At 33.6% G+C, this 27535-nt stretch overlaps 2 protein-coding genes across 2 annotated transcripts in view; one reads left to right on the top strand and one right to left on the bottom strand.

Annotated features, from left to right (window-relative positions):
• Positions 1–17155, bottom strand: part of LOC129234104 (cGMP-dependent protein kinase, isozyme 2 forms cD4/T1/T3A/T3B-like) — a 140280-nt gene extending 123125 nt beyond the window's left edge. The window contains exon 1 of the mRNA XM_054867995.1: positions 16532–17155. Coding sequence (XP_054723970.1) covers positions 16532–16848 — 317 coding nt within the window. The 5' untranslated portion in view covers positions 16849–17155. The remainder of the gene's footprint in view (positions 1–16531) is intronic.
• A 1167-nt stretch (positions 17156–18322) lies between these two features.
• LOC129223964 (histone PARylation factor 1-like) overlaps positions 18323–27535 on the top strand; it is a 37412-nt gene continuing 28199 nt past the window's right edge. Inside the window, exons 1-2 of the mRNA XM_054858351.1 lie at positions 18323–18338; positions 20712–20774. Of these exons, the coding sequence (XP_054714326.1) occupies positions 20739–20774 (36 nt within the window). The 5' untranslated portion in view covers positions 18323–18338; positions 20712–20738. The remainder of the gene's footprint in view (positions 18339–20711; positions 20775–27535) is intronic.

The raw sequence follows: 27535 nt of genomic DNA, 5'->3' as shown, positions 1-27535 counted from the left end.
TTTTTGAGTTGCGCGTGCTTGCTATTCCTCAGGAAGTAACTGGCGGAATCAAACAAAATTTGGTCCATATGTTGCCATTAACAGGAACAGGTGCTGGTTCAATTTTGGTGTCAATAACTCAAACGGGGGTTGAGCTATAGAACGTTTTTTGTCGTCAATTGTGACTGCTGTATCTCAAGAAATAATGAACGAAATGAAAGAAAAATTTATCGGCAAGTAGCCCTTAGTGGGTATAAGAGCCGATTTTATTTTGGTGTCCAACAGCTAAAAAGGGGATAGCGCAATCACCCGTTCTTTTTTTCCATTGTGAGTGCCCTATCTCAAGAAGGAATGCTACGTTCTGGTTGAAATTTGGAACATATGTGAATCCATATGTAAACAGGCTTCGGTTCAATTTTGACGCCAATCGCTCCAAGAGGTGTTGATTTTTTTTTTTTTTTTGAGCAATATTGCTTATTGTTCTCATTTGACTGTTTTTGGCGTCCGTGCCTTTTTCAACTCAGACCAGAGAGCAACACCGCCCACCGTCCTCTGCAGGCGGCGCGGCGCGGCTGCTCCGCTCCTGAGCTATCCGTTTCTCCTGCTCGGAGGCGTCCATGTCCTACACACACGCACGCTCACACACAGGCTTACGCACACACACTTACACACACAACTATGCACACGCAACCGTCCAGGAGGAGAGGCAGGCTTGGAGGGGGGAACAAGAGCTGTTTCTAGAAACAATAACTCCAATGAGTAGGATCCTGTCTCAGTTCGTGATTGCGAAAAACATAATTTGAATTCAAAATTTCAGAATTCAATTTTTTTTTTTTTTTGCGAGTAAAAATAGCTTTATTAATGCAACAATAAGAAAAATAAATCGTAATAGATTGTCGTCTGCGTATTTCTCGTGATTTTAATTGTATGGAAATGATCGGAAATATTATCTCAATGATTTAAAATTTTTAACTGTTGCCATCTTATGTTTGTTAACAAATAAAATATTTGTAATTATTTCAAGCAAGGCTTTTAAAATAACTTTTAATTTTCGCTCTTTGCTTTGCTTTTGCAATAATTCAGACATTGGGATGGTCGTTAAGTTTTTGCATGTGTAATTTTGTTTTTGTTGGGAATATTGCTTCCTCATCAAGCATGGGGAGGAATCAGAAAAAATATATATATATATATATAGAAGAAAGTTTCGTGATGGCCACAACATACTAGTTTTTTTTTTGGCAAATTACACAAGTAATGTACTTTCACTGGGTCAACAAATTTCAACTTTCTAGCCCTTATTAATTTGTTACAAACATAAAAATGTAAGGAAAATTCGTCTTAATTGCTCCACACGTGACGGGGATCACCCTAATAATTCATTCTAATAGTTTTTCTGACTTATTTTACATTAAATACATAACTGACAACCCACCGAATCCTGATTTAAACACTAATTTAACAAAACGCGAAAGTCTTTAAAACTAAACCTACTCAGTTATGTTAGGTAGTAGTTGATAGGAGGCCTCAACTTCAAATGGTTATTAAAAATTAAGAGATCGTATATAATTAGTTAGGTATAAAAATAATTCATCGTATAATAATTAAAATCAGTGCTCATTTTATAATTGGGTGTTTAGTTTAGTTGACTTTTGTACTCGAATTGTAAAATAAATTTATTTATACATTTGGGTAGGAAATCGTATGAAAGTGTAATCAATTATTTTTTGCTTTTTAGTTGCTAGGTGTTTTTTGAAGTCGGTTCTTTTTTTATTTGAAAATAATTTATAGTTATTAATTTTTAAAAACCGAAGAATTATTTTTAATAATAGTCTCAAAAAAGCCAATTCATTTGCCATTTTTGTTATGTTCTTATATGTTATTAAACTACTACTTATATGTATAACTGGTACTTAAGACTATACTATTCTATTAGTATTTTATTCATATCCTAAGCTTAAGCGGAAAAAAACTTTAAAAAGACAAAACATGATCATACAAACACAACAGAAATACAACATACACATTTTTAGATAGTAGTTATTTAATTTAATTAAATTATAGAAAAAAAATCGAAACGATTTTGATGTAGCTTTTCTGCTTTTAAACTCAAATAAAGTAAGCCTCTCTTTTTCTCAAAACAAAAAACTAGATAAGTGTTCTGCATTTCCACATTTAGCAAAATCAAATAATTATTTCCGAATTCTAAAATCAAAGAAGCATCTTCCACATTGCCTAAAAAGTTTATTATCGTATTGCTAAAAAAAAAAAAGAAAGAAAACAATGTCTTCCCTACAAAAGCACAAAAAAAAAACCCCTCAAATCAAAAAGAACACCAGTGCAGTATGTACACAAGATCATTCTACTGAATACATAAATGGCTATTGCTCTTAAGTAAATAGTCTAAAATTGGAGCAGATACACGGAAATGCTAAACTCACAAACGCTGATCAAACATTTTGCAAGTGTTCGGGGTATTTTTAGACTTTGGAAGACAAAAATATTCCACGCTAGAGCGTAGTAAAACATAAGAGAGCGGACGAATATTGAAACTAATTTCACTGAAAACTTTTAATTTAGACTCGAAAAATACATTATATATATTCAAGCTACATTAGAACGACACCCCTATAATTTGAATTTTGGAGTTCATATATGACATTTTTTTTATTGTTTAAAGAGTAGCTTGTAGGGCCAGTTGGTGTTAATCGGTTAGATCCTTCCCTTTCTTTTCGATGAACCGAGAGATAAAATTTTGGGCATTGCGTCGAAGTCTACACAGTACACTCTCAGAGAGTAAGTGCGTACGAAAAATTTGACTACTATATGACTGTTTGTTAGCGAACAAAATCATGTTTACATTCCCCCCCCCCCCAGAGTGTTTCTAATTACTACAAAGACTAAGTGGTAAATGTAGTAATCACGTTCCCCATCAGGTTAATCTAAATCGATTATCGCAACATAAACAACCAATTTAAAAGCTTGAGAAAAGTTCTACCTTCAACAATACTTAATCTGCGGCCCATAGCTCGAATGATATGCGCAGTATCCTCCAAGTGTAATCTAAAATTATTTAAAAAAGAAAATTGCATGAAAATCAACTTAAACTTTTTAAAATTTTAGGTAAGATGTTTAATAAATTAATATTACATTCAACAATACCTAGACTTAATGGACATTATGTCCCTCCAATAAAAGCAGTATTAGGAGGATGGGACTTGAAACGTTTTGAAATCCAATCATGCGTTTTCTTAATGTCAAGCATAATCCAAGATCTTTTATTTTACACTAGCGGTACCCTCACGGCTTTGCCCGTAGTAGAAAACTGAAAGGTCATTTGGTCCGCCTGTATATTTACAAATAATGGATGATGAATTTCTCGCCAATATGCTACTGTCCGGCTATCGATTACATGGAAAGGCTAATATCCGGTTTAAAGGCGGAAATGGACGCATCTATTAGTTTACAGGGGTGATAGTTTGCTAACAGATGTGCGCTTTTGCCTCTTAATTATTTAGAGGCACTTATATACAAATGACAGTTCGTTCACTGTAATCATTTTTTTAAATTTAAACTATGTTTCATCTATATTCTTACTACAAAAAATTTATTGATATATTTTTAGAACATAACTTTGATTTTATATTTCCTGACGAAATAAAAACATTTTATTTTCTTTCTGTTGTTTCCACTCTCTTTCAACTTAGAGAATGCAATAAATTAATTAGGCACTAGTGACATTATAAAACGCGTGCATCAAAATCACATCGCTACTTTTCCTTCTCCCTGCGACATTCATTCAGATGGAATCGTCTCAACTTGGCCGATTGACAAGTTACATACCATCCGTTGTCAAACAGTATGTTAATTTGCTCGTCCATATGCTACGAACTAATTTTGTGCCAAATTTCATGAAAATCGGCCAAACGGTCTAGGCGCTATGCGTGTAACAGACCGAGAGCCAAACTTCCAGCTTTGATATATATATATAAACAATAACTGAATTTATTTCTTTAAAGACACAAAAAAGCCTTATGAGAACATGTAGCATCTCCGCATATTTTACGAAACTTTTTCCTCAACTTTAGTTTTTATGCTGAAAGACTTTTGAACTCTGCTTAAACCCTGGAGTATCATGTATGGGGTAAACGAGCTGATGTGTGCATCACATGACTTCCTTTTACTCAAATTTAAAGTAATTTCCGCATTACTGGCAATTTTAATGTGATTCAATAGTTTAATCTCTAAATATCACCAACAGTGGCCAAATTGAAACAGATTTTAAAAAAAATTAAAAAAAATCGCCAAATTTGTCGCCAAGTTGGCGACCAAAAGACTGGCGATATATCGCCAAGCGTCCACCAAATTATAACACCACTTGAGTTTACATCGAAATTAACAATGATTTCCTCCTCAAAAAGGGGCAAAAGATTCTTTTAGAAAAACCCGAATGCAACCAGAAGGGGAGGTGCACAACTAGACCCCACTAGGAGCCTACGTACCAAATTTCAACTTTCTAGGACTTACCGTTCTTGAGTTATGCGAGATACATACGCACATCGTACATACAGACGTCACGATAAAATTCGTTGTAAGTAACTCGGGAATCGTCATTATGGATATTTCGCGTGTCTATACGTTCTGAGGCACTTATCCACGTGCGGTCAAGTCGAAAAAAAGAACTTAATAATCATTCGCGGGTGAGTAAAATGGAAGTTAGGATCGACTTTTGAGTGAAAATTTTTTCGCGAATACAATACTTCCTTTTTCGTAAAAGGAAGTAATAAAAACGGTTAAATTACACATCAAAAATAGATGGAAATGTAAAATTCAAAACTAAATGTTTATACAGTCAAACCCTGATATGGCGAAACCGGGATATAACGATCTTAGGTTGTAGAGAACCTTTTGCATGGTCCAATCAAACGCAAGAAAATCAGCTAATCGATCCAAAAATTTCTAAAATTTCATTTCCTCCCCCCCCCCCCCCCAGCAGTCTTTCTTGGCAGTTGTTTCCTTAAAACAATCTATGTACTCAGATGGAAACCCCTTTTTAGGCTATCGCTTTTCTACTGTTTTTGGTCAAATGACATGGTAAATCGCGCGTTTTCTCTGCTATTTAGTTCAATTACAAATTCTTTAGATACTAATAATAATTAATTCAGATACTAATGTCAACTTACCAGTCATTACAACAACAATTACAGACAATCGAAAAGCTTTTCCTCTTGAGAACAGGACCGTCGAGAGCCGGCGTGATTGAAATTTTTAGAGTTTTTTTTTGGGAGGGGGGGGGGGTTATGGTATTTGGAGGTTGCGCCCTTGCTCTTTGGGCAAATGAGCACCCCTGCATATCATATTAGTGTGCATTGAACACACTCTTGTACTTAAGCAGTTGTATTTTGAAACAATCTTTTTACAAATGTGTGTTCGTCGTTAACGTTCGAGTTCATTGCATAATTCCTATGAAGGCATTCGAACGAAGAAAAAAAAAGAACAAATAAGAGTTAAATATGTGTTTTCTTACTGAAGTTGATAGGTCCAAATTCGTGATAAAAAAAGTGATATTAGACAGCTTCTCGAAATATTTTTTACACCAATCAGAACTTAATTTGTATAAGACTTCAAAAGATAAAAGCACTGATAACACTTAAATGTAACATTATGCTCTTTGAAGTTTAGTCTGGAAACTGGAAGCAAAGTTCAATGAAATACCTGATCTAAAAATACCTCCTATATCTATTCTTATTTCTATTATTTAACTTTCATCCGGGGGCGAGTCAATGATATTGGCCTATTGCTATATTATTTTATTTTTTAATAGAATTTTAAAATGTTATGTCATTATCGTATTCCCACGAAATAGAGAAAATATCACTAACAAATTACATTTAGATATTGCACAAGTACTTAGAATAATTTTCAGCCTGACAAATTATGACACAATTTGAGTACATAAACATTCTAGATTTGGCACTGTGAAACTGGAACCTTGACGAACTGCATAGTGTCAAAGATGGTCTTTGGTAGTATCATACATATACATATCAAATGCACCATACTATCAGAAAAAATAAAAATCAGGCTCTTATATAATCTAAGCAGGGTTGGAAAAAAAAAATCATGTTTTTTTAAAATCAAATAAATCGGATTATTTTTTAATTTAAATCATATTTATTTGATTTTTTTATCTTATACTTACAAATTTCTTTGGAAAATGCGTGGAACAATTTGTTACAAGAAAATATGGAATATTCTACTCAAATAGATATAATCTACACAAAATATTCTATTTAAATATTTATTTCTATATTTTAACCTAAAGGCATTCTATTTTTTTTTTAATTCTATTTATTTATTTATTTTTCTTTTTTGTTATTAGATAATTCAAACTAACTAAAAGGAAATTTTTAGGAACAAATTAAATATTTAACGTGAACTTTTTATTAAAAGTAAAAAAATCACAATTCATACAACATCTTTTAAGAAAATGAATTCTGATGATTTAATTGTTTGTATAAAAATGCTAGTTTTGATGCTTTGTCCACTCCTAAATTGTTACGAAGTCTAGAATGAACAAAACCAAAAGATGAAACCTGTCTGTCTATTCTGTATACCTGAAGCTACGGCTGTTGTTAGCTGGTGTATAAACTGGATTTCTGGTTCTGTGATGCTCTCTCTCTACCTCCTATATTGCATAAAATGAACCCCACCAGTTATCATAGGTCATTTTATCTGTTACATTTTTATCAATCAATGCTGATTTTTGAAATGGGCCACTTCTTGTTTGGAAATTGGCTATAATGCTGACAAGGAATGGACATATTTCTTTAATAAATTTCGCACCTTGATTATCTTTATCCACACTAATTGAAATTTCATTTCGATTTAAGACAGAGGGGTTTAATAAACTCTTGCCCAAAGGCATGCTTAAATTGCTTATTCATATCTTTCGAGATATATATATATTTGATTCTTATCCAACATTTTTTTAATTTTTAAAAATTAAGTCCAAACTAAAAAATTATGTACATCAATGATTTTTTCAAAAAAAAAAAAAAAAAATCAACTGATTGAAAGCTAATGATTTAAATCAATGATTTTTTTTTAATCAACAGATTTAAATCTAGCTTTAACTCAATTGATTTAAATCATGCCAACCTTGAATCTAAGCTGTTAATTCTCAACCGGTGGTCCGGCACTGTCCGCAGTAAAATTTTGCCAGTCCTCAGATATTTTGCTCATCTGCGATAAAAAGATTTAAAAAAAAAGCTTATTGAAAAAATAAATAATAATAACAATCATAGTATTATGCAGTGTATTTTGCGTGAATTTTGTGATTCATTTTCAAAATTCCCTATGGTTTTTCTCTAATGCTCGCTTACTTATGGACAGTTATTTCAGTAATTATCTAACTACAATTTTTACGATTAAATGTTTTGCAACAGATTTTTAATGCCAAGTAAAGTTTTATTTATTTGTATACTTTTTTATTATTATTCATTTATTTATTCTGTAAAAAAAATTGAAAAAAAAAAAACCTCTCAGCTGCCCGCTAACTTTTTGCACTGTAACAGTCTGCGAGTCCAAAGTTAATTAATTTTTTTGCGAAAAAAGCATAAAAAAAAGGAGAGAAGGGGGGTGGGGGACTTTTCCGGTCCGAAAATGTGTTATTTTCCCCATAACTTTTTGATGCTCTGCTAGTTTAAAAAATGTTTATTATTTGCACCACATTTGTGTTTAAAAAATTTCTTTTAGTTTTCTCAACAATTCATTGATTTAAAAAAAAATCTGGATTTAGAACATTGGGCCTCTTTGAATTTATTAAAATCTCAAAATCGACTTTTTTCGAAAATTAGGGCGATTGCCCGAAAAAAATGCTTAGATCTTGTGGCTTGATACAAGTTCATTCCAAGCAGACCTCTAAATTTTGGTTCGTCTGTAATCCCAAAATTTCTATCCAGTTTAAAAGTAACTTCTGAAAGTGGCAAAAAAAAAAAAAAAAAATCAAACAGATTTGGGAAAAAGAAGAGGGATATCTATTCATGTGACTTCAAGCCATTTGTTTTTTGACATTTTAAATTATTATTGTGCTTTTTTTTTTCATGGTGTTCAAATGTACCAGATATAAGGGCACATGATGATGATTTCTTTACATTTTTAAATATATATATTTTTTAAACATTGTCATATCTCCTAATATTTGAGCAAGCACATTTGAAAGGATTACGTGTAAGATTGTGATTAGAAAAAAAATTGATAAAATAGAACGAATAAGCATTTTTTGCATTAAAAATATTTCTACCTGTGCCCCCTCCCCTAGTAAAGATCCTTTCATTGTCAAAGGTAGTAGTTTTGGTTAAAAAGGACAGTTAGGAAGTAAACTAAGTTAAAATCAAATAAACAACATTCAAAGGTAACACTAATTATTTATAATGATGCAACAATACTCTGTAATGATGCTTAAACTGATTAAATTAACAATTTTTTAAACCAGAAGTCAGAATCCTAACAACATATCTATTTTTATCTCGTGGAATGAGTCGACTGCTACGGAAATAGCTCCTATCCAATATCTTATCAAAAATGATAAGAGAACATTCTGGTTACTACGCACTAGAAGTATATCCAGGCATTTTTCCTTGAAGTGGGAAATGCTCTTTAACATGTAAAAGATAGGACATCTTAGAACAGTTAAAATAAACATAAAAAGAGAGAGATTTTGATTATTTTTAAAGGGAAAAAGTTAAACCGATCACCTTTAATATATGCAAAGGTTTCTTCAACTATAATTAGCCAAGTAATTGGCTAATATTTTAAATTTTAACCTATGCGTTCCCACAAAGCATTTTTTAAAGCCCAGTTATGAAACAAATATTTTTTAAAAAATAAACTATATTTTTACAACAGTTTAAAAAAATAATAACCTTTTGTTAACAGCAAAAAGTTCAATTCAAGATACAATCCACTACATATGAAGCATGCTAATAGTCATAATTTATATAGAAATCTATTTCGAGTCTTAGTTTGAGTGTGAATTTAAAGAGTAAATTTTAAGCCTTCTTAACTAGGCTTTTCATATTTTGAAACGGTCAACCGGGACCCTGAAATGACCCCCCCCCCCTCAACGCGAATATTCAAAAGGATACACACTCCTTGCTGATTTTTAGAGTTTTAAAGGGTAGTTCCTTCTTAAAGCTATGAATAAATGATTTTACTAATTACAAGCCTAAACCTTGGGTAATTATAAATGACACAAGCAGATAAATTTAAACATTTTATTTCTTACATGTTATTAATACTTATAAACAGTGATGTTCCCATCAATATTTCTGAGAGTATCCTCCCAGTAATCTATTATGCACAATATGTGTATGCGATGATACATATAATATGCCATAATATGAAAATTTTTGAAGCTTGAGGGTATATGCTATGAGTCTAAAAAAGTTTGAGAGCACACAGCATAGGAGAATCCTTATGGGAACACCACTGTTTACTTTAGTTACTTTAGTAAGAAAAAAGACTTTGAATGAAGGATAAAAGTCTGAACAATATTTCATTCGCTAAGACTTTTTTAGAAAGTCTTCTTTGGTTTTACTCTTGGAAAAATCCATGAAAACTAATCCAATATTGATTTTACAAGTCAATGTTTCAAATAACAAAGTAATTATCTTTAACAATTTTTCACAGTAAATTAGTTTGAGACTTTTTTTGGTCATCTGTAATCAAATTTATCCTTTACCAGGGCGTATCATAACGGACTGCGACACCTGGATTTTGTCATCAAACCGGGACATCTGGCAATCCCTACTTTTTAACACAAAATATTTTCAATCAAACAAAAAATACACCCCCCATCTCACTAGATTCACGTAACCCGACATTCCCAAAAACATAAATCTGCCGCAGATAGCCTTCTATTCAAAGAAAGTCTACAAGTACCCCTAATCAAAGATTTCAAACAATCAAATTTTCATTTCAAATAATCCAAGCAACAGGTGTATTACAGTGTTCTGTAACAGATTTCAAGACATTGAAAATGCTCTGCTGGATATACATGCACGGGACCCAACCTACAAGTTCCCATGGCCAATTTTTCTTTCCCCATTTGAATGGTCCATTAGCTTAGCATTCGAAATTACTGCTGGTCTGTTGGTCCCAGACCAGTGAAACCTGCCTTAGTCCACCATAAAAAAGTGATCAGTAGTCCGCGGGACTACCAACCACTGACTATTTTAGATCATACTTAGCTAGCATCATAGGCGGATTTAGGCCGAAATATTTGGGGGTGCAACAATGACAGGGATCTGAGGGAGGGGGAGGGGTATTCCTGGCATAACAAGGCAGTGGCGAAATCAGAAAATAATTTTAGGGCGGACACACTTCTAAGTTTAAAAAACGCGATGTAAACCATATTTAGTAAGATTATACTTAATATTTCAAACTGCAGAAAAAGTCTTAAACGAAAGTCAATATTAGAAGCAATGGGTGAATCTAGCTATTGGTTTGGAATGGGATGGGAAAAAGGAGTTTTACAGTTCTTGGTGATATTTTAGAGGCAAGAAAGGTACGTGTAGCTCCAAGGCGATTTTTAGAAATTTTAGTCTTATAAATGTGATTATAGTTCATATTTATAGTTTGGGTTATGAATGAGGACTCATAGACTGTCTCCAATCGATTTTTTGAAAAACAGATAGAAATACGTAACCCCCCTCCCCTCCCCCACGCTACCTCTTTAACTTTTTATAATTGAAGTTTCAAAAATACTACGGAGGACAATTTTTGATGCTGTTACCGGACGGGGTGTTCTGGAACTCTCCCCTGGAAAATTTTCGAAATTGAAGTCCTAAAAATGAAGTTCTTCTGCAATAATCCATGGTATTAAAAAAAAAGGATTCTCCCAGTTAAGTATTTCGAAATAGTAGTTTTCAAAACCAAAATATTAACACTCTTTGATGATAATAGAGAAAGGGGGGTCAGAGGCCCCTGTTCGAATATTTTCCAAAATTAAAGTCTTAAACACATGAGTGTAAGACCATATTTGGTAACTTTAGGGGACACTGTAGTTTTTCAAAACTGAAGCTCCAAAAACGCAATTTTAAACGATTTTCGATGTGTTTAGGTGATTAGAAGATCTTCCTTGGAAATTTTGCGAAAGTGAAGCCCAAGAAACGAAATTTGAGGTACTCTGTAATAACTTTGGCTGGAGAAAGGGATTTGGAGAAGAAACATTTTGAGGACTAATAGAAAAAAAATAAAAAAAAAGGGGGGGGGGAGGGGAGATATGAAAGAAAGAGAATTGTGCGAGAAGGCACACAATTCGCCGCCAATAATCCGAAGCTGTTGAAAAAGTTATATGTCAATATTTCTTTTTGAAAAAGAAATTAAGATGTTTTCCCAACTTTCTTTTTTTTTTTCGTAAAATAACTGCGTTTTCCCAAAATGAGATCTTTTCTTCTCTTCAATAATAAAGAATTTTTTTTTTTAAAACATCTACTCAGCATTTTGTGGGGAGGGTCACCAGTCTTGTGCCCCTTTCCCCCCTGGATGCACAACTGCAGCAAAACGTCCGGAAGTCCTCCTTCAAATATTTTTGATTATTTACCTTAAAATTGTTGGTTTTCGGTTGATTTCGGTGTAGATTTTATTGATCAAGTTTCTTGCAATAGCCATGTTTTTTTTTTTTTTGGGGGGGGGGGGGGGACTTTATTAGCCATTGTTGTTTTAAAATAGAAGAATTTATATTGATATACGAATAAATACCCAATTACAGAACATGCAATTATTCTATACAATAACACAGCACTGAACAATAAATTGTTTGAGAAATTTCTTTATTTGCATGAAATTATTTATTAGTTTTTTTTTTTTCCCAAATGGATAAAATTACTTTAATTCTTAATGTGAGCACAGTTATGTTTTTCTTGCACTAGCGACGTGTGGTGATACACTGGATTCAAGTAAATTAACTAGTATAGCAGCTATGAATTTTTTTCCCTCAACTGCGTTTCTGAGTGAAATATACTAAACTAATTTTTTTTCAAAACCCAACCAAAAATTTTGGGGGTGCGGCGCACCCCCTGGCACCCCCGTAAATCCGCCTATGGCTAGCATTAACAAAAGCATTCGCCTAGCATACAATGTTTGGCTATTTATTAACCAAGTTGTTGGTTGGCTTTTTTGACAAGTTTTCTTTTCAAATAGCTTTATATATCTTTAAATTGCACATCTCGATTTTGCTTAATATTTGTTATACTTAAGGGGAGAGGGGGCAGAAAAAAATGCTCTGAAACTGAGTAAAAATATTCAAATTTTTGGTAGTCTATTTTACGGTTTGTTTAATGAAATTGGTTTTCAAACCATACATTGCTGTTTAAGATAACAGAATCATAAAGTTAAAATAATTTTAGGCACAAAGACCAAGATATTTAGGGTCAATTTAAAGCAGAGAAGTGATGATGTCTGCGAACCAGTATGTATTCATGTTGACTGGTCCGAAGAAGGATTTTTTACTGATCTCTAACGCTGATTACTTATCTACATATAATCACAAACCCCACATTTCTAGTTTTTCCAAACGTGGAAAATATATATGGGTATGAAATAAGTTTTAACCTCACCACGTGGCCCTTATTCACCCAGGCCCCATTGCTGAGATACCCCTACCTCCCCCATGTGGGAGCTATGCATATAGTATGTGTGTTATAGTCAAAGTGATAACTAATTATTATTGACAAGCAACCTGTTACTCTCACTTGTCACGTTAAGATAAACTGAATCAAACACATTAACACAGTGTAGGAAGATCCTATGAGGAGGGTTACATTCCACAAAAATACCGCGAAAAGCAAAATTGCATAAAGGGGTATTCCAAGGTATTTTTGACATTTTATGTAGAGTCCGTAACGTAACCTTTTTTGCCATAACTTTTTAGTTTACTGTTTGATTAGCATATTATTTTATTTTGATCTTTTCCTACCAACACACCAGCTCAAACTAAAATTATTTGCAAATCAAATGGTAAATTAAAAAGTTATGGCAAAAAAAGGTCACGTTACGGACTCTACATAATTTTAAAAATACCTTGGAATGCCCCTAAAGTAAGACTTAATCGTAATGTTAAAATAGGAGTTAGGTTCCTGTCCTGTGATTTAAAAAATTATTCATTTTAGTGGTTAAATTTTGCAGCATTTCTTTGTAAGACATTAAAGCCTCATTCTTATAAAGGGACCCCCTTTCATTAACAAATAAAAAAAATCATTTGCCATTGTCGTGGAATGTCGAAACTTTCAAATTTTTCTGCGCCCATACAGGGGCATGGGCGGATTTATGGGGGGTCAGAGGGGGGCAATGCCCCCCCCCCCCAGTTTTGGGAGGACTTTATGTAGTAACAACACATTTTCCAAAAATTAAAAAAAAAAAAAAACATTATTTTTTCGTTTTTGAATAGTTCAGAAGAGCATGGGTGGATTTATAGGGGGGGGGGGGGGCAAAGGGGACAATGCTCCCCAGTTTTGGGAGGAATTTGTATAGTAACAACTTATCTTCCAAAATCTTATAACAAAAAAAAATCATGATTTTTTCTTTTTTGAATAGGAAATTAAAGTTTATTTTTTCTTTTAAACTTAAAATAGTCGTTTCTTACAAAGTTTGAACAATACTGTACAAGTGTATAATCTACTACTCAATTTCAGAGGCTGGAAAGTGCAAATTATTGATAGATTCTAAAATCCCTGAAAAGATTGGCGCAGTATAGCCTACAAGGGCTCTTGAACCAAAAACCCAATCTAACCAACCAAACCTTGAAAATAATTAGACAAGTCTTTGAAACTCCTAAGCAAAGTGTGCTTCAATTTTATTTCTTATCAAGTGTATAAATTAAGAATTGTTCGAATGGGTAGTATGTTACTCTCTTGATACCTATTCTCTAAATCTGTGCACCATTTCTTTTGAAGTATTAACTTGCATCACAAAGCACTTTTAAAGCGTAAAACTTAAAAAAAAAATTATTTGCCTATTATTTCCAAATAACCCTTATAAGACTTCAAAATGCAGAATTTTATATCCATTTTAGATAATTTCCTCCGGGGGAGTAACCCCCGGACCCCCTAAAACTGGAGATATTCTATATCCCACTTAAAAGGGAGCACTGCATTACTCTCTTAATACCAACCCCCTCTCTTTTAAGGTAAATTTAAAAAGGACAGCATGATTACACACAGTAATGAAAACGACACATAAAAAAGTAAAGAATGGCCTTACGCATCACAGAAAACAGACAAAAACATGGGAAGGGGGGGAGGGCAATTAAAAATGTTGCTCAAAAAAAAAAATATCCTGCCCCCCCCCAGGAACTCAGTCCTAAATCCGCTTATGTACAGGGGGGAAGTGGGGCTTAAGCTCCCCCTTAGAAATGAGAACTTTCTTGCTTTTAGTACATTTTTCTTTGCAAAAATGTAAAAACATTTCTTTTCCAGCCATTAATGAATAAGGTATTCAAAATTTCAACTTTTAATAACTCCAAACTGCATCAAAAACGACTTTTATGGGGAAAATATCCTGCCAAACCATGCGGCAACCCTTGGGGTGAACAGTTTATTGAAAATGGTTATAAAAATATTGTGTCTTAGTCTCCAAAAGGGGTGACCATGTGTTTCTTTATTTGTTAAAAATCATATCGATACTGTGCTACAACAACACGCATCCAATCCTGAGATATCCCGCACATCAGTTTACTCCAGCTCGGCAACATACAGAGCAATCTCCTTTGAGGTTGTTTATTTTTCAGGCTGAATATACACATTTTTTAAAAAGGGCTAACAGAACTCAAATGTGGCTACCAGGTTTCGTGACTCTAGTAGCCAATAGCAACTATTCAGAATCCCTAGTCTAAATCTTTATATATTGATATGAGTATGAGTACCCTCAATGATTTCGCCATCCTTTGTCTTTTCTTTAGTGAGTCCCGACTTAACCAGTTTCCAGAACAAGTTATCATAGCTTTTAAAAGGGCTCAGCCTAGAACAAGTTATCAGCTTTTAAAAGTACTCAGCCTATTAAAAAAGAAGTGTAATTGTGACTAAATGATACTATTTCACATCTAGAAAGCTCAAATAATGTTAAAACACAAGGTTTTTAAGAAGCTTTTTAGTCTCTAACTGGGAAAATATTTGATTTATAAATAAAGAATCCTACTTAGTGTGGAAATTCATTTATCATGGAAGAGTTCGGAGCGGACTGAGTGCAATAAATGAGGGTTGACTTTAATGCAAAACCATGCTATAGTTTTTGCCTTTCAAATCACCCTATTTTTATACCAATATTTTAAAATGTACATTTAAATTTGCAGTTTTTACAACTCAGATCGCAATTTATTGCATCATCAAAATGCATTGGATATTTTTTTTACCAAGGAGGGGTGGGATCGTTACTCATAAAGACTTAGATAACGGTGCATCCTGAGTAAATACATTTTACTGGTTGAAGATCTTTTATTTCAAATGTTAAGCTCTACTAGTTATTTCACGAATAATATTTGACTAACATTCCAAAATTACTTTAAAATGTCAAAAAAAAAAAAAAAATTGCATTGTCCCAACGTGACCTAACCTTAAACAATAGTAGTGAAAAATGAATACTTTAGGTCAGTGACAGATCAAACAGTTTAAAAGACCTCCCGTGAAAATGTAAATAGGCGGTTTTCAAAAAAAGATTTATGCACAAATTTTGGTCCCTCAAAACGATCTTCTTACAATAATAAGGGGCCATTCATTAATTATGCAAGGGTCTCAAGGGAGAGGGGGTTGGAAAACTCTTTACATACCCTTACTTTGGGGGGAGGGAGATCAAACCCATTCTTACATAATATTTTCTAAATCAATCTTTTATTACAGAAATCATGCGGTCACGTGGTTTGGGAAGGGATCCTATTTCATTTACGTCTGGAAGGTAAAAAACATATTAAAAGAGCTGTTTTTTATTTGTTTTACAAAGAATGAATAGTGTAACATACAATAGAAGAATCACACTATGTATAGCATATTTTATATTATTGCATCATATACAAAAAAAAAGTGTCGAAAAAACATTCAGTCCAGATTCCAACTTTTTAGTAAATATTTCATTACACAAAAGGATTAATTTAATAATGGTGAATTTAATAACAATTCCAGTGATGTAAGATTCATTATTTTGAAAAACAAAATGGAATCTTATTTAAGAATAGGGGGAGGGGGCTGAAAAATCTTAGTTACCCTTACATGGGGGAGGGTGTCAAAAATTGCCAAAATCATCCTTACGTAATTAATGAATGGCCCCTAATGGCCGTAAAAACGTAAAAATGCATCATCCGTATCTTAGGATCTTTAAAAACTACTTCTCTCAACTAATAAGCTATTCAATCGCAACACACTTCATGCTTTTAATCCAATATCAAAAACACAAGAGTAATTATAAAATAATTTATCAATTTTTCGATGCTTAATGCGCAAAAACCTTTTCGAAATTGAACAAATTTATTTAAAAAACAACAGAAGAAAAATTTTTCACTTACGTGTCAGACTTAGGGTACTCCGGGAATTTTGTTTGTATCAACTCTTGAATGTTTCTTAATGACAATGGTTCTGCAGAAATACCTTGAGCTCTATGTTTTCTTCGTCCATACGTTTTATTTAAATTAGCATTGGGGCTGAATACAGATTGATACTTATCAAGTAAACATCTTAGTCTTTGAATTTCTTCATCTTTTTCAACTATGAGCTCTTTCAGTCTTTCAATAACTTTCTGTTGCCTAATTATGATGTCATGAACATCTTCCGTATCCATTTGATTCGGCGACATTGGCATTTTGATTTCGAATGGAGGAAACATTCGGAATAGTTTGTTAAAAAACTCGAAAATTGGCGTTAAATGTCTAAAAAATTCATGTTGAAATTATTTTTGGTATGGTCATGTTCTTTTCGATGCTTTCGAAAGAACAACGTACAACTCTCCACTTACCATGCTTGTTTATGCTCAATGACAGCGCATGTAAACAAATCACATTTTTGTGAACTGATTTGTAAAGAAACGTATGCTACATTCCTATGTGGAAACACAATTACCATCGACTAAGGTTGTGTTTAACGAGACCGCTTGCAAAGCCACGGAAACTTTGTATTTAATCAACAGCAGGCAAACTTGCACAAGGTACAAGGTTATAAATAGATTCGCGATCGCGAATCCGAGATCTGGGGAGTGCAGAAGACAATTAGAGTTTAGATGTTTGTAAGCAATTTCTAACTTAAAAAGAAAAAAAAACAATTAAAAAAATAATAATAAAGAAAAAATCACAAGCAGCATTTCTTTAAGTTAAACAAGTTAAATTTATCTTTAAACATTTATGTTATGATGTTTTATACTTGCTTTGTTTTTTTTTTAATTCGATTTTTCTACAGCTTGTCATTGTAGTTTGGCTAAATTTTCACGAAATTGTAGTTTTTGACTTGTCAAGAGTTTTTAACTCATTTTTTATTCAATTTGATATTTTTGGGTTTAAAAAAGAAAAAAAAAAACTTTTGAAGCGTGCAGTTATTGGTTGCGTTCGACGAACTCGATCGGGAGCTACCGGTTAGTTAATCACGTGACAGCTAATGATCACGTGCTCCAATCAACGAATCAACTGCGTAGAATGGTAACCGCTGTGGTAACCGACTGATCATAGAACGCTTCGGTTAGTAACCAGTTACTTACCGGTCGACCGGTGAGTTTCGTCGAACACAACCAGAGCTTACGTTCGACCAGCATGACCGGTAACGGCCGGTTAGTTCATCACGTGACAGCAATGACGTCAGTGGTTACTGCTGTTCACGGACCAATGCTTCATCGAAAGCTTTCTGTTGATCACCAGTTACTTGCGCAGACATGACGCAGACGAATAATACGCAGGTGCAAAATACATATAATTGGCCAAAAATGTCACGTGGTTCCATCAACCAATCAACCAGCTAGAGTTGCGGTCGACCGGTAGATCAACCGGTGAGCCTCATAGAACGACATCGGAAGCAACCAGTTAACCGGTAACTCTCAAGAACGCTGTGGCTAGCAACCGGTAACTCACCGGTCGACCGGTGAGGTTCATCAGTCGAATGTAAGAATTGGCGCGCAGTTATTTCTGCTTTCTGTGTTTCATTTCGAGCCTGTCAAATTGCTAATTAAATTGGTCAAATAATGGATGTCAAAACAAAAACATTGAAAAGAAAAACTGCAGATAAACCTTTGTGCAAATATGGTTCTTGCCCTGCTATAGAAAGAATCCAGAACATTTAAAGAGTTTTTTTCATCCTGAGCATGGTGACAGTAAAAAGAAATCCTCTGAAACTGTAAGACACTTTTGTTATTTTTTGAGTTGAATTTCTGTTTCCTGATTGTTAAAGCGATTACTTTATCCCAAATTGATTTCCAATTTTTAAATAGGAGACAAAAAATCGCGTTGGTAGTTATGCACCAAAAGAATGATGTAGTTTGTACGCCTCACATCAAGCGCATGATAACTTGATGTAGCCCACATAAATTTCAATTAATTATCCCACATAAATTGCCATGAATGATCAGAGTGTATCTTTGTGTCCAACAAAAAATTCCTTAGACATTTTAACTTCTGACTTACATTTGCTGACAAGCTGAGAATTTCTTAGTTATTGAACTATTACACTCAACTCCCGATAAGTCGAAGTCCCAAGGGACCAGCTGAAACGTTCCAAGTTATGAGAAGTTTCCACTACAGTGTCAAGTGTTTGAAACCAAATAAAAACATAGAGATAAAGCAGGGTGCCTCCCCCCCCCCCCTTCAACAAGAAGGGGAAAAAATACCCTACCCCTAAAAATTTCAATGGTGCCAGGGGTCTGGCCAGAGGATATTTGGGTCCGTTAACGGACCCTTCACAAAAATCCCATCAACCAAAACGGACCTTTCACAAATTCCCGATCAAACAAAACGGACCTTTCACAAAATCCCGATCAAACAAAACGAACCCTTCACAAAATTCTGATAAACAAGATCGGATCTGTCAAATTGTTTATTGAAAGAGCAAATCTGAAAGCAAAAATAACGCATATTTCTGGGTATAAAACCGATAATTTTTGGAACCTTTTTTTAAGTCAAAATTAGAGGGATCAGCTTATACAAAATCGGCTAATTTTGAAAAAAAAAAAAATCGGCACTCTTGGGATGCTCCTGCAAGAGATAAATAATTGCTACTCGCCAAATAAATATAATGGTTGTTTGTTTTATCACAGCTAATTAGCAGCGGTGTTTTTGTAAACTTTTCTGAAAAGGCATTGGTTAGCACTTTTCTCCGCTCATGATTTAATAAAACAATAATAATATATATCTGCGAAATGAACTTAGAACTGCAAAGGGATAGTAAGGGTGAGGAAAAAAATATGATCGCTTCAGATAGTGTTACCAACTTCAAAATTATCATCACTTAGCGTCTGGCGTTGAATCTTTATAATGACTTGATTAGAAAATATTCTCATCATTTTGCCAGCTTGTCAATATATGCGTTTTTTACGGTGCGGTGCGATGTTTAATTGTTATTTTGGGAGAAAATTATATGGGTTTTGATTTTTCGATGCTAACAAGGATGATTAACTTTAAATAAACTCTTTTAATTACCGTTTTTTTTCTTTAGATGTCTACATTTTGAAAAATGCAATCTTTTAACATCCGATATGAGAATCATATTTTGTTCTTTTTTCAAGCTAACTTCGCTTAATTAGGATTCAAGTAAATGAAAAGTCTCTTTATTTCTGTTAGAACTCTCATTTCAAGTTTTTAAAGCAAAATTCCATTTTCTGTTATGAGTCAAAAATCAAAATGCTGAATAGATGGGTTTATTTTATTTTATTTTTTGGGTCAACTGTGTCCACAGATATTAATGATATGTTTGTCATAGGACTCTAAAATGCAATTTTAAAAATAATTTTATCAAAAATATTTCTTTTACAAGCCGTTTTTATACTTCTGATGCCTTCACTTTGAGAATTGCGATCTCTTTGCATCCGCTATGGGAATCCGATTTTTCGAATTTTTAATGATTATTACGCTTTTTTAAGAGGGTAAACAATTGAAATATCTTTTTATTTTTGTTAAAATCACGGAATTTATAAGTTTTGAACGAAATTCTCTGCTTTTTAAGAGTGTCTTGGGTCAAAAAGTTGAATGCTGAACCCTATTCTGAATTTTATTTTATTTATTTATAGTTTTGTTACAATTATTTTAAGTACTGTACAGAAATATATCTAGTATAATTTAACATAATGTAGAATGGTAGATAAATATTGATACTTGAAAAAGCGATGCCCCCCCCCCCCCCCGCCAAATATCAGAAAAAATCCGGAATGATTTTCTCGACGTAGAAGAGGAAAACACTCAACTTTAAGTTTAATTGATGCAGTTTGTGCCATCTCTAAATTCTAAAATTTCATTTTATAACAATTTTTTTTTTTGCGAAATTTTTTGATTTTTTTACAAAATTAATTCATTTTTCACAAAATTATTTGATTTTTCACAAAAAATGGACCCTGCACAAAAAATCCTGGACAGACCCCTGGGTGCAGTCTGTGCCGTGAACCCCCCTAGGTGGGCACCCTGGCTAAAGATCTGACAGTATTTAGATGGAATTGGACTTATGCATCTCTTTGTTTTGATTTGTATGTATTATTTGTCTAACTATGCTTCCTATTACTAGGTTAACGATACAAATGCCACAAGACAAATGCAAAATGACCGTGATGATGCAGATAATCCAAAGGTAATTTTTTCCTGAATCATATTATTTAGGACAAAAGTACAGGTACAGTAGAAGATGTTATAACGTGCAATATGGGATCAGAGGTTTCGTGTTTTTAGGTTTTGGCCATACAGTAAAATTTTGGCTGTTCTAAGGGAATTACCAATTTAAATAGTTACAGTTTTAATATAATTTCTATTGTCCATAATATTAGGAAGTTTAAACCCATTAAAGGACGTTTGAGACTTTTTTAAAGGGGAAATAGTACAGTAAAATCCCTCTAATGCGGACACTAACAGGACAAATTTTTTTGTTCGCAATAGAGAGTTGTCCGCAGGACAGGGGTTTAATACTGTTATTTGCATTGGAACTGGGGAATTAAAAATTGTCCGCATAAGAGGGGGTGTCCATTAAGAGGGGTTTTACTGTATTTTCTGTAGTTATTGATTACATATTTTGAAAGAAAGATACGTTTTGTGAATTAAGTTTTTACTCTATTCGAACAATTGTTTTCAAATTTGATTTTCAGTTCAAAATATAACATGCTAACCAATTTTATTTGTCATTGCATCCAAATTTCTGATGACTTTATACTATATTATTCCCAAAATCACTTTAGTTGACAAGTTTAGCTTGCGGACAATTACAAAACATACTGGTAAATTGATTGTTCAAGGGCGAATTAGTGCCTGAAGTCTCCAAAATTTATTTGGTCTAAAAATGTTAATAATGCACACAGCAAACTTATTAGTTGATATAAATCTATCTCAAATTAAAATTAGATTTGATTGAAAATATTCGCTGCCTTGTTAAAAATAAGACATTTTTGTCAGTCTGCATTTAATTATCAAAGCTGTTTCAAACCAAAAAGAATTCGAAATCATACTCTTATGATACAGTATGGAACCCTAAATCCGGAATGCTCGGGTCAGTGACCTTTCTGGATTGTGGATGCTGATGCGAAAACTTTCCTGGAAGGAGGTATTTGTCATGTTTTTTCTGGTTTTGCAAATGTTCGCACTGAGTTTCTTTTATTTTTTAATCAATCTGAATGAAAGCATACTTCATTATGTTAAAACAAAAGTTGGAGACAAATTGCAGCAGGGCAAAGTTCGTAAATGTTGCTTTTAGTATTATGCAATGTGCCAATGTAAACAATAAAAAATAATTTTGCTCTTTTGTTAAATAAACTTCCTATGTACTTATGAGAGGATGAGTAAAGTATTGTTAACTGAAAGTGGATGTTAACACTAGAACCGCGGATGGGGTCATTTTGACAAAAAGCAATTTTGTTTCCGATTTCCTCAAAAAATTACAAACGAAATTGAAAAAATAATTCGTGACTTTTCCTATTTTTATACCAATAATAATCTGTGAAATTATGATACGTTAAATACTTACCACTTTTTTGTTTTTAATACTTATACCTAAAACCACGGAATGAGTCATTTTGACCCCATTATAATCACAAGCACTAAAGTTGTAGTTCAACGTTTCCTAGAATAGGAAAAGCTTTCTCAGTTTTCTCTTTATTTCCCAGATGAAGGCAGAACAATACTTCAAGGTCAGTTAATTGCTACTTATAACAGAAGTGCAGGTGGGGGAAGGGGCGCCTGCAGTTGTAGTAACAAGTGTTGCAGACACCCCCCCCCCCCTCTCCTAACGTTATCGTTCCTTGTGGAAAAAATGCGTCTGGTTAGTGTATTCAAGGAATGTTTTCTTTCTGATGTTTTTTTGTTTCGGCCTAGAAGGGAAAGTGGTGAACTAGCGCACATCCTGTTCTTTATGACATCACAACTGGTTGTTCGCATTGCCTTGGATAGTTTGATTGTACCAGTCTGTTCGATTTTTTGGTGCCTTGTTTACACGGAGATAAAATTGATCTGATGTGAAAATGGCTGGAAGAAATAGGCGTAAATTAACAGTTAGTGAGGTCCTCTTATATATGATACAATTATCTGAAAATGAATCTGAAAACGATAATGATGAATTAATTGTTTTCAGCGATGATGAATATGTGCCACCAGATGAGGAAAAATTTTTCCTTGGATGAGGATACCGTATCTAATTTTTCTGGACAATGTACTAGCAGGAAAACTACTTCTGGAAGGAGAAAGACAATATGTACAAAAAACGAAAAAGTTGTCAAATTCAAATCCAGATGAAATAAAATCAGGAACTTTTGTTCCAAATGGCGAGGCCCTCGAATATATGCAACAATTATCAAGAAATGAATCCGAAAACGATAATGATGAAGAAGTTGTTTTCAGCGATGATGAATATGTGCCCCCAGATGAAGAAAATATTTCCTCGAATGAAGATACCGTATCTAATTTTTCTGTGGACAATGTAATAGCAGAAAAAACTACTTCTGGGAGGAAATTTACACTACAAAGATTAAAGTTAATGGGAGAGAATTTTATATCTTACTATTATATTGTATAATCTTAGTATTACTCTTGTTCATCAAAAATATATTTTTTACCTCTTCCTAAACATCAAAGAACCCATTTTAAGCTTTGGGTCAAATTGACCCCTGTCCGCCGGCTTTAGGTATACGGAAATTTCAGCGGTTCTAGTGTTAAAAGAGTGCTGTACAATTACAGCAAAATGCTTATTTGCGCATAATGTGTGGCAGCGAAAAAAACAGTTTGAACTGAAAGTACTGTGTTTTCAACAAGCGATTGCCGAACATAACCCAATTTTGAACTATTAAAACTGAAAATAAATAAGTACAAATATTTCCGCGGAAGAGTTCCGGTTTTGGGTCTTCCGGATTTTAAGATTCTGAAATTGGGGTTTCATACTGTAATTCTCTCACTGATTTTGCGTGCTCATATTGCTCAGAACTTCAATACGTTGTTCGAGATTCATAAAAAGGATCTTCAATAGTGTTATCTGCAACCCAGAGCACATACACACACTGAACAACTAATAAGATAAGCGTAAAAGACATTTTTACCCAGCCAATAAGAATTATTCTTCTCCTTGAACTGATAGGCTGATGATAAGAAAGGCAAAAAGCTCCCAATTTTTTCAGAAAAAAGGATCTCGACTTATAGGCATGTTTTTGATTTTTCCCCGATTCTCTTCCTAAAAGAAGGGGGTCGTCTTCACTTATATGCAAGCATTCTTTCAACTAAAAAACTTATTTTTTACTTCTAAAAAATGTGAATTTTATAGAGAATTGCGTTTGATAGATCAACGTTATAAAGGTATTCTACTGTATTACAACAATTTCCCAATTTTATTTATGGGTTCTAAAGTACATTGATTCAACCAATGTTTTATCAACATTTTGCTCTTGCAGGAAGCTCTTTTAAAAATTATAAATGCGTACAATAATAGCCGCCAAGAGGACTCAAAGTTACCCAGTTACTCCAAAGGTTCAATCCACTGTGGGCCAGCGCAGACCATATTCTGAATTTTTATCTCCAGTACCAAATAAAAACTGAAGTTAGTTTCTCAAAGTTTTTCATTTTTCAACTTTTGTAAAAGCATTTATTTTTTGTGAGACTTCAATTTTTGCATGCTCATTGTAATCATGAAAATTTGAACCTTGCAAAATATTTTTCCATGACATCTTTCAACTTTTGGTTCTGTTCATATAAAATTTTTCAAACTTTCAGCTCGCAAAACTACCAAAATCTTCCTTTTCATGAAAATTACGGCTTGCAAAAATATGTGCTGTTATAGTATAAAGTAAAAATTGTACTCGATTTTTCTGCTATTTTATAAATAATTCGAAGAGTTAGTATTGTGTGTTCGTCAGCAACCTCCTAGCCAAATAAAAAGTTCAGGAAGTACAGAATTCAGAGTTAGAGGTCCAAATGTATCTTGAAGTATTTTCCCCAACGTGTGAAATATAATTTATTTTGAGTTCAGCAAAAAATTATAACTTAGGAATCTCTTGTCAAAGAAATGCCAAACCTTATGAATTTTTGCAGCCGTTTTAGTGTCTTTAAAAAATTGCTGAAGAGGATCTCTATCCGAAGTTTGCCAACGTGTCTTATTTGGTTTTAGTAGTTAAATTTATTTTTTCAATGAAAGGTGAGCTCTATTGAATCATCTCCACAAGTTGTAATCAGTATAAAAAATGAATTAAATCGAAATGTTTTCCCACAGTTTTATTATTATTATTATTATTTTAATATGTAAATAATACGAGAATGAGCAGAAAATAAGTTTCCCCATGGTAGCTGTGGACAGAGATGTGTATGAAAGTTAAGCAATATAAAGATATATGAAAGACATGACTTATCTTTTTTTTGTCAACATAAATACCAAGCACATTGAGACATTTGTCATACCAGTTGATAAGCTTCAAAAAGACCTCCAGAAAAACATCAGGAATTTGCATACGGGACAATGCTACACAGTATACTGCGATACTGTATCCAGATTGATTGAGGCGATTCGGAAGAAAACAGCCTGGTGTTCTGTTGTTGAATGATAATCTGAGACCACACTCTGATGACAACACAAAACTATGTTGTAACTCTTGGTAGGGAGCGCTTACATCATCTGCTGCACAGTTCTGATCTTGCACCAAGTGACTGCCATCTGTTTCAAGCTTTATAGAAGAATCTCGGTTTTAAGGAGCTTTGGAAGCAATGCTGAAGTCAAACAAGCCATTAAACGCTTCTTCCATGCACAAAGCCCCGAGTTTTTCTTAAGAGAGCTTTTTGAAGCTTATCAAGTCTTATGACATGTGTCTCAACTTCTTTGGTACTTATGTGGACAGATAAAGTTATGTTTTATCTTTAATGTCTCGTTCTATATTTTGACTTGCATACACTACTCTGACCACAGTCAACAGGGAAATCCTATTTTCAGAAAAATCCCCTCATAAAACTATGTAAGGTAGCTAATGAGCACTATAACTATTGCAAGGTGTCGACAGAACCTGAAAATCATGGAAAAGTCGGGGAAACTTTATTAATCAGCGAAAAATCAGGGAATTTCGAAAAAAATAACTAAAATTCATGGAAAAATGATTGAATGAAAAAAAAATCTTTGCTTTGCAAAATTAAGTACCGTAATTCATGGTGCATTATCCACCGATGATCTGTTTTTAAAAAAAGTAAATTTAATTGAGCACGAATTGTAGGCTGCCACGTGTTTGTGCCCCTTTTTCCTGTAACTTCCAAGTATTGAAATTCAACTTATAAACCAGGATTCACTTACAAAGACTGCTTCTGTGCCGGAAGGGTTGTTTATTTTTCATAACATTAATTTTCTATTCACGCGTTCCATTCTATGTAAAATAAAACCCCTACAGACAAAGAAGAAGTCCTCATTTCTGCCTTAGCACTCTTGCCTTTACTCAGTGTCTTAAAGCAGCGGTACGCAACCTAAATTAACTGTCCATCAACTTCCCTAGTTGGTGGACACTAAGATCGACTTGTTGTAGGGGGGAAAGGGATGATCCTCCTTTCTGATAACTGGCAACAGATATGTAAATCATTCATGCTACGTTTTATTTGTAATCAAAATATAGTAACTTCCATAAAGTTATATAGTAACTTTAATGGAAATTTTCAAAAGCAAAAAGTAGTTTTTAATGAAATTTAGGAATTATGGTTCTTTCAGCAATTACAAAAAAGCTTTGGAAAAAATTCAAATGACTTTTGATTAAGAAGTTGAGCCCAATTTTCCTCCAGAAAATAACGTTTATTCAAGTTGATCTGACAAAAAACATGGTCCAGCATGTTGTTGCGATCAACTAAAAACGAGATCAACGATCCACAGGTTGCTACTGCTGTCTTAAAGTTATTAGCATCTTATAATTGCGATTTTAGGAAGAAATCTTTATTTTTAGATTAGATGTTGATAAAAGCTTAAAAAGTACTTATTTTCGTTTTTAATGTAATTGCTGGAATTTGAATGCTGAATCAAAATCAACTTTTGCCTTGAACATCACATCTCAGTTCAATAGGCGCCATAGGCAGCTCTTTGATACTAGTAGACGATAAATTCATGGGTGCAAGACCTTCCATCTCAGGACGGATTTCCGTCCTGGTGAAAATTTCCGAGACAGAGGTCAAGACGGAAAGAAATTCGATGACTTTCCTTCAGTTTTTACTTAAAAAAGAAAAATTGAGTGTTTAAAAAATATGCTTTAATTATTGAACCGTTCTATAACTACGAAATTACATCGACACTCTCTCGATTTTCAACCATGGGCTTGTTTTGTTTGCAACGTGCTTTTGGAAGGAGTGGCTTTTAGACTCGCTCCATTATTTCCAACTCACTGCATTGCAGACCGCGAAGTTGCTCATTATTCTCCCTGATTTATCTAATTAATCGTCTCTATTTGAAAATTTAGCCTTTTCTCTTTCCATTTCGGATCATCCTTTCGTTTTTTTTTTTTTTCAAAAAATGTCTTAGAGTTGAATCTAAACCCCCAATTGAGAGTGATTGCTGACGGGTGAAATGTTTACGCCACAACATAGTGCGTCCACACACCAGGCAAAACGGGAACTATCAGGGACTTTAAAGATTTTAGTTAAAATGGGAATTTTGGAAAGCGGGAAAATTTTCGAGCTTGTTTCGAAACACCGATGGGCAACTGTTCCTGCATTTTCAACATGTTTCTGGTAAAATATTCTTGGACTTGAGGAATCACTAAATTCTAATGTCTTCCAATCTAACACTCTCTAGAATGGAAATATGAGGGGAGGAGGGGGGGGCAGAGAAAGAAAAGGAAACGAGAAAAATAACGGCAACACGAATTTGCGAAAAAACTCTGCTCTAGCAAAGAGAGTGAGTCCGCAAATTAG

The sequence above is a fragment of the Uloborus diversus genome, chromosome 1, assembly GCF_026930045.1.
Source record: "Uloborus diversus isolate 005 chromosome 1, Udiv.v.3.1, whole genome shotgun sequence".
Taxonomy (NCBI): Eukaryota; Metazoa; Arthropoda; class Arachnida; order Araneae; family Uloboridae; genus Uloborus; species Uloborus diversus.
Note: the sequence above shows the minus strand (reverse complement) of the source record. Positions and strands in the feature narration are given on the sequence as shown.